Source organism: Choristoneura fumiferana, chromosome 14 (assembly GCF_025370935.1).
Source record: "Choristoneura fumiferana chromosome 14, NRCan_CFum_1, whole genome shotgun sequence".
Classification (NCBI taxonomy): Eukaryota; Metazoa; Arthropoda; class Insecta; order Lepidoptera; family Tortricidae; genus Choristoneura; species Choristoneura fumiferana.
In genome coordinates, this window is record NC_133485.1 from 2,133,145 (window position 1) to 2,148,101 (window position 14,957).

Consider the following 14,957-nt stretch of genomic DNA (forward strand, 5'->3'; position numbering starts at 1 on the left):
TAAAACAAAAAACCGGCCAAGAGCGTGTCGGACACGCCCAAAATAGGGTTCCGTAGCCATTACGAAAAAAAAAGTAATATTTTTCTAAGGGTTTCGTATTTTACACGGAGTTTTCCAAGTTTAGGTATATTTTATACCTTAGGCTGCTATTTACTCTTAAACTACTAATAATTCTCAAGAAAACTTAGCCGTTATAGTTTTCCTTGTAAGTTTGATATACTTACTACCGTTCAGAATTTTTTCAAATTTTTCCACCCACCGGTGTAGATTTTAGAGGGGGGGAGATGCTCGATTTTCATGAAAATTTGCACTTTAAAGTTGAATATTTCGCAAACAAATCACTGAATAGAAAAATCGTCTTAGCAAACCCCTAATGGTTTTAAACGACCTATCCCACGATACCCCACACTATAGGATGTCACTATGACGTTTACTGTGAAATGGTTCCATGGTGGGTCAGGGATTAAAGTCCTTGACCAAGTCTTGACCGTACCAGGCAAACCGGTGGCAATCGAGTTGTTAGGCCCTGTTTCTCTGACCGGCGACCGGTGACCGACGCGTGTCCGCGACCGACGACGTTCGAATGTTTTCTTCGGGAATGTTTGAGGGTGGTTTCTCTGGCGGGTAGGTCAACACCGCCGGTGATGTTTCAGAGAAACCACCCTCAAACATTCCCGAACAAAACATTCGAAGGTCGTCGGTCGCGGACACGCGTCGGTCACCGGTCGCCGGCGGCGGGTGGTCAGAGAAACCAGGGGTGACCATGGCCTCACATACCCGATGCCACTGATACACAGTTTGCGGAAGAAATAGTATTAACATAAACAAACTTAATTTGCGGCAATTATTTAACGGTTCGCGAAACCTTAACCAGGTGGCCTTGAGGCAACCAACTTACCAATATCCGCGGTCAACAAGGCATCAGTTGTTTTTAGGGTTCCGTAGCCAAAATGGCAAAAAGGACCCTTATGGTTTCGCCATCTCTGTCTGTCTGTCTGTCCGTTCGCCGGTGACCTAGCTTAGGGACTATTAAGGCTAGAAAGCTGTATTTTTGTGTGGATATACTCGTATGTAGCAATTATACCGAAGAAATGGTAAAATAAAATGTAGTCTTTTTTTATCGAGCGTAGGTATCTAAAAGCTAAGCTGTTGGTTTCAAAATGTTGGAAAAATACGTTATGGTAATAAAAATATCAAATTAACCACTCAATTACTTCTGGTAACTAGAGCTACCTGTCAACACCTTATTTTGTTATACCTTAATAGAGAGTTCAACTCAAAATTCGAAGGATTTGATTGAGCATTTAGTAGTTTTAAAGTAAATAAGTAGCAGCCTAACTTATAAAATACACCTACTTGGAATATTCCATACAAAATCCTTAGAAAAATATAATTTGTTTTTTTCTTAACGGCTACGGAACTCTATCCTGGGCGTGTCTGACACGCTCTTGGACGGTTTTTCAGATTGACATGAATTTATGGTTTGGATGCGAGCGACACCACAGTGCAGAGTTAAGGTTAAGTATACATAATTATACAATTTTATAAATAACTGTTTTATAACTGCCTATAAATGTTGTCAGACCGGTGGCGTAGGCTGTATCAATGTCATGATAAGATGAACGGGTTACGTTAATAACCTTTGTTTTGCAAATCGGAAGAAATAATCAGTAGGTACCGTAAACTCAGGTTTCCATAGTCCCAAGCGTTCATCAATAGTCCATAACGGACTTTTTAACATTTCGAACAATTACAGACCTTCTCAGGTGGTAGGACCTTGTGCAAGGTCCGCCCGGATTGCTACCACCATCTTGCTCGCTAATCCTGTCGTGAAGTGCTTGCACTGTTGTGTTTTGGCGTGGAGAGTAACACAGCCGGTGAAATTACTGGCACTTGAGGTATCCCATCTTAGGCCTTTAGGTTGGCAACGCATCTGCAATACCCCTGGTGTTGCAGATGTTTATGGGCGATGGTGATCTCTTACCATCAGGAGACCCACTTGCTCGTTTTCCATCCAGTCGAATAAAAAAAACTGCTAACGTGTAGGAGGTTTATCGTGCATTTTCTATTGGATTAGGCTACGATGAACCTCCTAGATGACGTTAGCAGTTCCGTTATTGTTCGAAATGTTAAAAAGTCCGTTTGGACTATTGATGAACGCTGGGAGTAGTAGAAACCTGAGTTTACGGTACCTATAGTACCCTTAGTGTAAGTTTTTCGGTTATAAAATACGTCTCGATCGCGTTCGCGTTAAAATCTCAATTTGTATGGAAACACGAACATCGCAAACGTTCCGCTAGAGGCGCTGTTCGTGTTTCCATATAAATTGAGATTTTAACATTTTTAACGCGAACGCGGTCGAGACGTATTTTGTAACCGAAAACTTATACTAAGGGGCTGTTTCACCATCCATTGATTAGTGTTAACTGGCGGTTAGGTGTGATGCCGTCTCTATTTGTTTTCTTCGAATAGACGGAGACGGCATCACATTTAAACGAACCGTACAGAAAAAAAACAATGTAAATATACTGAGCGGCGAAAAATCTGGCCCTCAAATGCAGTCGTAAGTAATTTTGTATATGTAGAGTGGGCCAAAATTTAAGCCGCTGAGTGTACTTATTTCTATATTTTTTAATACCTGTTTTTTATTGTGCATTACATATTATTTTATTTACTTTCTTACGCTAGGTTTAATTAGAGAGAGTGGAAAAAATCTATGGGCCTATCGATTGGCGTAATAAAATAGGGAGTGTTTATTTTTTAAATTTTTAGTTTGTTTAATTTCCGGGTGAGACAAGCGAAGTTCAGAAGATCTTTGAATGTTTTAAAAATTAAGGAATGTTTCCTTTCAGTAGCCCAGGGCCCTTAGATTTTTCCACCCTATATATTTCATTTGTAAAAAATGTATTTCTGCCAATTTTCTTCGGGTTTATTCTTAAAAATGATGGTCTTTCGTTTTGATTTTTGATACACTTATGTTAATACTAGCGTGTAAAAACTCGAAAATATAAAAGGAGACAATTGTAGTACGTAAACTAAACTATTTTACTTTACGTCTAAGCTATAACAACGTACGCTATACCTAGGTACGAAGTTCGAATTTGCACTTCGTAATAGAATATCTAGAGCCTCACGCCTAGACTACAGCGACCACTCCAAGACAGCTCCTTTGCTCTACCCCAGCAGGGCTACTACGAAACTCGTATTAAATAGTATAAGTGTCAGAGGGACCGCGCGACACGAACTTCGAGTTTCGTAGTAGCCAGTAGCCCTGCTGGGGTAAAGCAAGAGGAGCGGTCACTCTAGTCTAGGCGTGAGGCCCTATTCTATTACGAAGTGCAAATTCGAACTTCCTACCTAGGTATTTTGACCTCCCGCTGACGCTAATATTATAGTGCAAGGGATGGTAAGATACGAACTTCGATTTTCGAATTTCGTAGTAGCCCCCCAAATAGCAAGGGCAATTTTCCAGTTGCCAGTACAAAATAAAATTTTGATGGCGCCTTTTGACGTGACGTGAAGGACAACCATATATACCTATATGCCTTTCATTAATTATACTACTCTTTGACATAGTCTGGAATAACACGGGCTACTTTTTATTCCTAAATTCCAACGGGATCGGGATAGTTGTTGTTTACTAACAATAGTTATTTGTGCAACAAGAGAGCAAAGTTGTTTTTTGTTGCGAGTGTTGATTTTGAATCCCGAGTAAGCGAAGGATTCTATAATTGAATCACGAGCGTTAGCGAGTCATTCTAGGTTAGAATCCTGAGATCAGCAAGGGATTGAAATACACGAGATGCAAAAAAACTTTGGTCTCGTGTGACACATACAATTTTTCACCTCAGCAGCGAAAACATAATTTAAATGTAACATAAGAATAAAACCACATATACCTACCTGTTTACAAAACAAACACATTTTTTAAAAATAGAATCCGATTATTATCAAATAAATAATTACATTTAAAACCATAAAAAGAGTCCAGTAGCTACAATACAATCGCATACTCATAACATGCAATCTTAACTTCTTGTACTAATGTCACACTTATTTTTTAATATTGCAAAAAGCCTCATCTCGGGGTAATTGAAAAGGTTGAACAATTAAACCTTTAAATATGATTTTTATTAAGATTTCTATTACATATATATAAATAGATTTGTTAAAAAATCATTCAATTTAACAAATAATAATTATACTGTAGAGGCAGTATACGGAATTCTTTTATAAAAAAAAAACAAGAGAAGCGGCTTTCGTGCAACGAGGTTGCATACTTTATTAAAAGATCGGGAAAATTTACATTTTGGAAATATTTCGATATATTTTTAATATCAAAAATTTAATTTAAGTTTGTAATCGACAAATTGGATCCTATCTCTTGCTTTTTTCGAGTTGAAGTGAAATGACAGATCAAAGTAAAGTTCAAATATTTGGAATTCAGTGAGTAGACCCAACACTGTACTCAGCATTTAAAAAAAATAATTAAAAAGTTTACTTTGTCTCACGGAGTGAGGAAAATGCGATTTTGCTCACTGATTTCTCATAGCAAAACCTGCCTGTTTGAGGTGCTGAGGTGAAAATAAATGGATCTATGTTGTCTGAAGAATAAATAAATTATTTATTATTTATTTATTATTATAAAATTCCAAAGTTTCGATTGCTAGGATTAGAGACATGAAATTCGACGCTGGTTATTCATGCATTTTTTGTAATTTATTTATTTTTAGTAGGTAATTTGTTTTAGTTTTAGGTTTTATTTAATGTTTTAAGTTTAGGATAGTTTTAAAATAATAATAATAATTAAACTCTTTTTTCAAACAATTATGTACATAGTCCGTGTTATTAGTCACAAAATCTTACTATGTTAGTAATTATAATAATTAATAAGAAACAGCGTGCCTATTTAAAATTATTAATTCATAAACTGTATAATATTCGGGTATTCTGGGGGTATATTCGTTCCCGTGGCGGTAGAGACGGCGGGCTGCTGGGGGGCGGATGCAAGGCGTTTTGTAGGTGATTTGGGCCGTCGACTCAGGCAAAAAGGGGAGGACCCTCGCTCCGAGTCATTTCTGGTGCAAAGGCTGTCCATAGCTATCCAACGTGGAAATGCCGCGAGTGTTATGGGCACCTTTGTGGCGGGAATGGGGAGGGGCGAGTTATTTGACTAGGTTATAGTTTTCTATTGTTATTATTATTATCTTCTTTTATTAAACAGACTTTTTTTTGTGAATTGGTTGTATTAATAAAACTAATACATAAATATGACAGAAATCTTACAACGCCAATAAAATTTTAACTGTTCCACCTATTAATTTATTTATTTCAACCACGTGCTCGTTAAGGTTAGGTAATCAATCATACTATTAAACGTTTTATGTAAATAGTTGTAATTTATGTTCATCATTATGTTTGTTCTATTGTGTTATTTGTAATTATGATTTTTTTGTAAAATAGTGGAATTTCAATTCAATTGAAACAATTGCAATTGCTAGACCAAATTGTTTACGCGTGCGAAGCCGCGGGGAAAAGCTAGTACACAATAAAAATATGTTTCCAGTCCAAGTTGGTATTAAAATAAACAGTCAACATAAATATCGTACCGACTAAGAGCCGATTCAACAAATGGAGTCATCAAAAAATATAGCAATGCAAATAAATCTACTTTTCCGGCACGTGTTATATTCGTATGATGCTGTCGTAAATAGGTATAGCTTGTGTAACACGGATTTGCTCGTCCCAAAAAAAGGGCATGTGTGAAAAAAATGGCGGCTGATCGTAGAACTTATTAAAAGAGGAATGGAAATGAGCAGATTTGTAGATAATGACCAGTGTCAGCAGAGCCCTGCTCCTTAGCAAAATGTACGCAGTATAGTCATATTTCATTGGTTTGTAATAAAGACAGTCGTAAAAATGTATATAAAAATTTATTATACTTGGATGCGGTTAATATTATCTGTAAATATAATAATAATAATAATAACTTTCAACCCGGAATGAATGATCTGATATTTCAAACATTTACTCGTATGTACAGTCAAGAGCAAGGATATCGACACGGCCAAAGTTGCAAAAATATGTATACACGGCCCTAATGTAAAGAGCATAAAGACGTGTATATTTTTGTAACTTTGGCCGCTTGACTGTTACCTATGCCATAAGGGATTGAAACATCAAGGTCCTACATTATTACCGTTCACTGTGAGTCGACAAATATATATATAGGACTAGCTTTTGCCCGCGACTTCGTCCGCGTGGAATAGTAACTTTGGGAAGTATTTAATGTATTTAGGATACCTATTCTGCCAATAATAGCACATAGAAACTTCTACGGTTTACTGAAAATAACCATTTCAATACATTGCTATGAATATAAATTTTTTTTTGTTCTTCCATCCATCCATGTTCTTTAGTAAAACATAATTATTTTGCGGGTAGCCACATTTTAGCAAAACGACGTGTATTCTACAATGCCAACACAAAAGGACTCATTCTTCATAGTGAACTCTTGACACCTTACGTCCTTTATTGTAAGTTAGGAGGGTAGGATTATAATTAAGACGGAATTTTTACACAGTTTCCTATTTTATTATATTAAATTGTTTAAACAGAACTTTTTTTTTGAATTGGTTGTAATTAAAAACTAATACATAAATATGACAGAAATCTTAGAACGCCAATAAAATTTAACTGTTCCACCTATTAATTTATTTATTTCAACCACGTGCTCGTTTAAGGTAGGTAATCAATCATACTATTAAACGTTTTATGTAAATAGTTGTAATTTATGTTCATCATTATGTTTGTTCTATTGTTATTTGTAATTATGATTTTTTAAATAGTGAATTTCAATTCAATTGAAACAATTGCAATTGCTAGACCAAATTGTTTACGCGTGCGAAGCCGCGGGGAAAAGCTAGTACACAATAAAAATATGTTTCCAGTCCAAGTTGGTATTAAAATAAACAGTCAACATAAATATCGTACCGACTAAGAGCCGATTCAACAAATGGAGTCATCAAAAAATATAGCAATGCAAATAAATCTACTTTTCCGGCACGTGTTATATTCGTATGATGCTGTCGTAAATAGGTATAGCTTGTGTAACACGGATTTGCTCGTCCCAAAAATAGGGCATGTGTGAAAAAAATGGCGGCTGATCGTAGAACTTATTAAAAGAGAAATGGAAATGAGCAGATTTGTAGATAATGACCAGTGTCAGCAGAGCCCTGCTCCTTAGCAAAATGTACGCAGTATAGTCATATTTCATTGGTTTGTAATAAAGACAGTCGTAAAAATGTATATAAAAATTTATTATACTTGGATGCGGTTAATATTATCTGTAAATATAATAATAATAATTTTCAACCCGGAATGAATGATCTGATACTTCAAACATTTACTCGTATGTACAGTCAAGAGCAAAGATATCGACACGGCCAAAGTTGCAAAAATATGTATACACGGCCCTAATGTTAAGAGCATAAAGACGTGTATACATATTTTTGTAACTTTGGCCGTGTCGATATCTTTGCGCTTGATGCATAAGGGATTGAAACATCAAGGTCCTACATTATTACCGTTCACTGTGAATCGACAAATATATATATATAGGATTGTAGATTAGTTTATAGATATACTAACCGAACCCCTATTATTTGACACGATAGTTGTGTGAGTAGGTATTTAAGCTATTCGCTAGAGTAAAAATGTAAAAGTTGGCGACAGTGGTTCCACACGACAAAATTTCTGTTTCTCTAATTTTTAGTTCGTGTTTTTTATCCGGAACCTCTAGTTTCGTAGTCATGGTCAGAGTATACATGAGACAAACACATGTAGATATTACCAAGTATCACGTATGTAGATAATTGGGTGACCTAGACTTTGTTTGGAGGCCTAACCTGTAACTGTTCGAATGAACGACCTAGAACGTTAACCGGTCTTGAAAATCTTTATGTAATAAGTATTGTTTCTTTTTTGGGTTTCCTCATGCGCAGACGCATCAACGCGCGACAAGCGGGGCGGCGAGCGTACCTAGGTAGATACCACCTATAATTCAAATTCAAATCATTTATTCAGTAAAAAGGCACTACTTTTACACGTCATTTTTTAAACTACAGCGCTTTCGGAAAGACCATCATTGCCAAGAAGAATGCGCCGCAAGAAACTTCTCAGAAAGACATTTTTTCAACATAAAAAAAAAAGATACTTAAAAACAGTACAATAGGCGCAATAGTAGCATCGCTTAAGAGCGATAGCCTTATCGCTTAAGAGCGATCTCTTCCAGGCAACCTTTTTACAGAAAGAAGGAAGGACATACATAGGTACACTATACATGTCTTCGCAATTTCGCGTGACGCAATTTAAAATGATGTAGTTTTAGGTAGTTAGGTACTTGATTTGTCATGTCTATTACCTATTATATTATTTCTTACTAATATTATTATAAGTTACCCGTGTGGTGGCGGGTTAGAATTACACCTCTCCATTACTTCCGTGGATGTCGTAAGAGGCGACTGAGGATATATAATAGGTTAAGTTAAGGTATACCGTAGGCGACAGGCTAGCAACCTGTCACTATTAATAGTGACAATTGTACCGTTTTTGTCAAACTTAAAACCTAAAATTACTAAAAGTGGCTCCGAAGCGGTAACGTTTCGTGTGCTCTGCCAATCCCATTTTTGAAAACAGGCGTGATGTTTGTGTGATTAAGTTAAACGCGAAAGTTGGTATGGATGGATGTTTGGATGTTTGTTACTCTTTCACGCAAAAAATACTGAACGGATTTGCATGAAATTTGACATACAAGTAATAATATAACCTGGATTAACGTAAGTATAGGCTACTTTTTATCCCGAAATAATGTATGGTTCCTGTGGGATCAAAAAAGGCTTAAGCTACATACCAATTTTGAGCGAGCGAAGCCGCGGGCAAAAGCTAGTACTTCATATTAAAAACCAATAACAACTTAACAACTGGTCATTATTAGAAAAAAAAATTCAAAAGAAATAAGCTGACTTTAAAACGTGAATATTTGATTACCCGTATTAACGAAAAAAAGTGTACGTAATAGGTACTTAAATAAAATAAAAATGCTTTGAGGTTGGTGCCAGACTTAGTTTAGAAGAAATATTAAAATGAGTCTGTACTTATATTTCCACAGACTTGAAAATAAAATTACATATTCTGCCCAACACAGTAGCAAATATAATAAATATATTTTAACAGCAATTGAGGTCATACATATTAGCAATATTCACGTCAGTTACTGATGGTTTTTTTTAATTGTCTTCAAATTGCGCATCGTATAGCTAAGTTGGTTGGTACCTACAGTCTGATCAATATAGGAATGGACAGAAGGAAAATAGGCTCTTTATAATGCACGCTTTAGGAAATCAAAATAAATAGCACTTTTTTAGTATACGGTCTAAACTGAATTCTAATTAAAATATCGAAAACGTCAATATTAGTTTAAAAATACTGTAGTTTTTAAGTATTATATTATTATGAAAAAATTACTTTCTGCCAAGTTTCTTGCGGCGCATTCTTCTTGGCAATGATGGTCTTTCCGAAAGCGCTGGTAGTTTAAAAAATGACGTGTAAAAGTGCCCATTGCGGCCTAAGTATTTACTGAATAAATGATTTGAATTTGAATTTGAATTTACTTCTTTTATTCATCATCATCATCATTATTACGAATTCACAAAAAATGTTTAGAGCCCCTTCTTCTGTGACCTTCTAGAGTCCAATATTATCCTGAATGGACTTATACTAGATAATACTAATCCAGAGCCCGGACTTTTCACGGCATTTTTGATCTGTCATAGTGACTTCTCACTTATCGACTCTAAGTAGTTACCTAAATTATATCGATAATGATATTATCGTAAAATAATAATCGCAATATCTTTTATAAGGGGACACTAATGGAACATTTATTAGCGCTACTAGGTACTTTAGATATGAAATTGACTTATTAAGTTAGAAATTGTTAACTATTCATTGTTTTCATTGATTTTCGATCTTTAACGATAAAACCGTCTATTGTTGACCTCTACTTTTAATCTTTTGGAACATGTTGTATATCGATATATCGATATTGAATGTCGGAAGTCGATATGTGAGAAGTCACTATGACACATCAAAAATGCCGCGAAATTCCGGGCTCTGCAGTATCTACCTATAATGACAAACCATCAAGCGCGATATTTTGTATTTCATCATCATCATCATCATCCCAGCCTGTATACGTCCCACTGCTGGGCTCAGGCCTGCAGGGCTACTACGAAAATCGAAGTTCGTGTCGTAACGTCCCTCTCGCTCTAGTATAAGTGTCAGATCGAGGGACCGCACGACACGAACTTCGAGTTTCGAGTTTCGTAGTAGCCCTGCTGCTTTTACACACACACGCTTTTGCGCACAGTTTACACGCGGGTCCAGTGCGGATTGGAAACTTCTCACACACCACTGAATTGCTTCGCGGGGTAGAGCCGCTTTCCTCATGATGTTTTCTGCAAAAAAAAAAGTATCCCTGCGGAACCTATAAGTACCAAATGGCAATTTATGAATCTACGAAATGATTAAAAACTCCCGGCATTGTCATTTCAAAAACGGCTGGACGGATTTTAAAGAAACTTAAAAAAAATATTATTGTATATTTTTACCGTACGGAACCCTCTCCACACGAGATCAACTCGCACGTGTCCGTTTTCTTTATCATTTATTGCTATACGAACAGACATAGTTAATACACTCTGATACAGATATACAGCCCCATGACAGACGGACAGACGGATAAACAGAGAGTGAACGGGAGGCTTAGCAATAAGTTTATTGCGCCCTACAAAGTATAAAATCAGAAGTACTAACTGATTTGAATATGATGAATTTTAATTAATAATATTATATTGCTGATTATCTACAGCGTTGCCTGTTACAAAATAGCTTACGACGCACACGACATTACCGCGTGACCGAGCACGAACCAAAATGGCTTAAGAACACAAAAAATACAATAAAGCTTATACATTATAAACACAATCGAACAAAGGCGCTGACACCTAATTTAATTAGTATAAAATCCGCCGGTCGTCCCGTCATCGTCATAATCTACACAAATCGGCAACATGAAGCTCTGTCTCGTCGTGTGCCTGGTTTTGGCACACCTGGCCGCAGGTAGCATCCTGCGGAAATACCGCCCGCAACCCCTCAGCGTGGAGCCCTTCGACTTCATCGAACCCACCAACTACAATCAGGTGCTGCAGAAAAGGTTCCAATTCTACAACCAAGTCCCGAGTGCCAATGACTACTTGGGGCTGGATCCTGAGACAGCCGAAGCCAGCTCTCACGAAGTCACCGAGCAAAAGAAGATCCGCGTCGATATCCAGAAGTCCAGGTCCAGCCCCGTATATGGCCGCAGCGCCGACTGGAACATCCCTGCCTACGTCTCTAATAGTGATGTCAGACAGTACGAAGACCAGGACAAGCAGTACAATTACCAGAACATGCAGTACAACGAACAAAACAAGCAGTACAATGATCAAAACAAGCAGTACAATGACCAATACAATGATCAAAACAAACAGTACAATGATCAGAACATGCAGTTTAATGATCAAAACAAGCTGTACCAGGCCCGACAGAAGGTGTTCAAAAGCCAGAAAAAACAGTACAGGAATGCCAAGCAGTACCGCAGTCTGACGGAGGACCAGAACCAGGCTGAGCAGATGAAGCACAGCATACCCGTATACTCCGACGCCGTCGAGTGGGGAGGCATCCTGATGTCCCAGGGCCCTAACGCCCCCATCAACGACCAGACCGACATCGAAAAGATCTTCAAGGATTCTTTCGAGACTGTCAAGGAGTTCACCGAGGAGGAGAAAGAAGCCTACCACAAGGCTTACATGACCGCCGCTGAGAATGAAGACATCCTTCTGAACACCACTCAGCTCCTCCAGAAGAACCACTACGCTGTCGAAGAGCACACAGTCAAGACCGATGACGGCTACGTCCTCACTCTGTTCCGCATTCCGCCGAAGTCCGCCGAATCCGGTGACATGCAGACCAAGCGACCCGTCGTGTTCCTGATGCACGGTCTCCTTGGCAGCTCTGACGACTGGCTGCTCATGGGCCCTGGTAAGTCCCTCGCTTACATCTTGGCCGACCTCGACTACGACGTGTGGATGGGCAACGCTCGCGGTAACAAGTACTCCCGCCGCCACGTCAGCAAGAACCCGGGCCAGCCCGACTTCTGGCAGTTCAGCAACGACGAAATCGCCCTTCACGACCTCCCCACCATGATCGACTACGCTCTGAGCACCAGCAAACAAGAGAAAATGTACTACGTCGGTTATTCCGAGGGCACCACCACTTTCTTCGCTCTGGCTTCTACCAAACCCGAGTACAACGGGAAGATTATCATGATGTATGCTCTGTCCCCGTTGGTGTTCATGAGCAACACCCGCAGCCCCGTGATCAAGATGATCGCGCCCAACAGCCCGTTCTACGAGCGTCTGCACGCAGCCCTCGGACACGGAGAGTTCAAGCCCGAAGCTGAGCTGACCCGCACCATCGGCGGAGATATGCTGGCGAAGAAATCCGGCTGCAATCACGTCGCTTCCAACGTCGAGTTCGCGATTGCCGGTATGGTTGACAAGTCCACCGCGCAGATGGTTCCGTTGATCGAGAAACACTTGCCCGCTGGTGCTTCTACCAGACAGATCAAGCAATACGGGCAGGCGGTGGCCAGCCGCGAGTTCAGACGGTACGACTACGGGCCGGTGATCAACGAGAAGGTGTACGGCAGCGAGGTGCCCCCCAAGTACGAGCTGTCAGAGGTCCAGGTCCCGGTGACCCTGTACTACAGCGCCAACGACTGGCTGGCGCACCCCACAGACGTGGAGCAACTCGTCACCAAGCTGCCTCAGGTCAAGGAGGCCTACAAGCTCCCGCAGACCAACTGGAGCCACCTGGACTTCGTGTTCTCTAAGGCCGCGCCCCTGACCGTCTACCAAAGACTGATCACTTCCATCCAGGAGAACCAGAGCGAGAAACAAGTCCTATAGGTACCTAAGTTAGTGTAGGTTGATTTTAGCGTTACTTATAATATTACTTCGTCCATTATCATATTTAAATGTCATTTGCTGCGAGATTCGTATTTTTATGAATAAATAAATCCGTCCATTAAAAAATACTTTATCTTATTTTATTACTCATTCATCAGATAGTATCCTGATTATTTATATAATTTTATGCATAATATCTTATTGCAAAGGTACCTACTTTTAATACAATAATACTAATGTAATAAGGTAACTATCAATTTTTTACATTGTAATACCATACTTATCACAAAAAAGGGGCCAAGTGCGAGTCGGACTCGCCCATGAAGGGTTCCGTAGCAGCAAGTAACATAATATAAAAGTTTGCTTTACTTTACGATTTATGACGTATTAGGTAAGTATTAAAAAAAAACTACTTACTAGATCTCGTTCAAACCAATTTTCGGTGAAAGTTTGCATGGTAATGTACATCATGTATTTTTTTTTAGTTTTATCATTCTCTTATTTTAGAAATTATAGGGGGGGGGACCACACATTTTACCACTTTGGAAGTGTCGCTCGCGCAAACTATTCAGTTTAGAAAAAAATGATATTAGAAACCTCAATATCATTTTTGAAGACCTATCCATAGACACCCCACACGTATGGCTTTGACGAAAAAAAAAATGTTGAGTCAGTTCTAATAAGTAGGTACCTATTGGGGAACCCCCAAAATTTATTGTTTTTTTTCTAATTTTTGTGTGAAAATCTTAATGCGGTTCACAGATTACAGTTTCAACAGTATAGTTCTTGTGGCTATGACATACGGACGGACAGACAGACAGACAAACATGACGAATCTATAAGGGTTCCGTTTTTTGCCATTTGGCTACGGAACCTTAAAAAAACAACCCCTAATTGATAACCTTCTCCTTTTTTTGATGTCAGTTAATTATATAAGTACCTACATTACCTACTCTCCAAAATTCGAAATGTAAAGTTTTATCGTGTCATCTTCATCTGTCTCACATTCGTAAGTAGGTATTACAATTACTTAGTATTAAAGTTGAACTCACTAGATAGGTATCTACAAGTTTGGAGTTAATTAAATTACAAAATAATCCAGGGTCTATTGACACCAATTGACCTAGCCCTAAACTATCAAAGCTTGTGCAATGGGAACAGGCTTCATACAAATATCTGACCCGGCCGGAGATCGAACCCGGGCCCTAAAACTTCGTAGTCAAGTTCTCCAACCACTTCCGGCTCAGTCGGCCCGGTGGCAATTTTACGTGTAAAAGTGGGTACCTATATAACAAAAACCTGAAATTACAAAAAATGCACGGTCTCCAAAAAATTATGAAAATAATACTAAGTAATTAAGGTTTGAAATTTGCCATAGCTGAAGCCAGCCACTGTGGAAGAGCAAATGTACCATTCCAAAAAAAAAAAATTTTTTTTTGTTGGTACTTAAAATTACGCAACATTTTGATTTGTCACGCAGCGCACGAAGTGGAGCCTTTGAGTATTTATTTCTCTTATAGAATTCTAGATAAATACTCAGATCAGAGTGGAGCACAATGTCTTTATCCATTCCATATTTCATTCCATAGAGTACCTAGTTAGCAGCGCGTCGCGCCATCTAATGATATACTGCTGTACTATTTTTGTAGCCGTCCGAAACTTCTGGTTAACGCCATTATCAAACAATTAGAAAGCCTAAATGCTACATCGTTCCAGAATGTTTTACTAGATGGCGCACCTTCCTAACAAAACGGTTAGATGCTTTGACATTTTAATAATAATCACGCTTTGTTTTGACATCTAATACTCCCAACTGTCACCCAAGCGTTGCCGAGAAAGCGAGACAAATATATAATATCGTGCATGTTGGAAAAGGATAGCGGCGCG

At 38.5% G+C, this 14,957-nt stretch overlaps 1 protein-coding gene across 2 annotated transcripts; it reads left to right on the forward strand.

Annotated features, from left to right (window-relative positions):
* Positions 1-1,583: 1,583 nt before the first annotated feature.
* On the forward strand, positions 1,584-13,198 carry LOC141434719 (lipase 3-like). Of its 2 annotated transcripts, XM_074097158.1 has the most exons (3): positions 1,584-1,587; positions 11,475-11,487; positions 11,551-13,198. In XM_074097158.1, exon 3 carries the CDS (start codon positions 11,607-11,609, stop codon positions 13,068-13,070), a length of 1,464 nt encoding a protein of 487 aa, XP_073953259.1. In that variant the 5' UTR covers positions 1,584-1,587; positions 11,475-11,487; positions 11,551-11,606; the 3' UTR covers positions 13,071-13,198. The 2 variants fall into 2 exon arrangements, with proteins under 2 accessions (XP_073953259.1, XP_073953258.1); XM_074097157.1 differs by lacking the exon at positions 1,584-1,587 and having other exon boundaries at positions 11,108-13,198.
* The last annotated feature ends 1,759 nt before the right edge of the window (positions 13,199-14,957 follow it).

Coding starts and splice junctions, on each gene's coding strand:
- LOC141434719 (XM_074097157.1), top strand. CDS start 11,133: ATGAAGCTCTGTCTCGTCGTGTGCCTGGTTTTGGCACACCTGGCCGCA.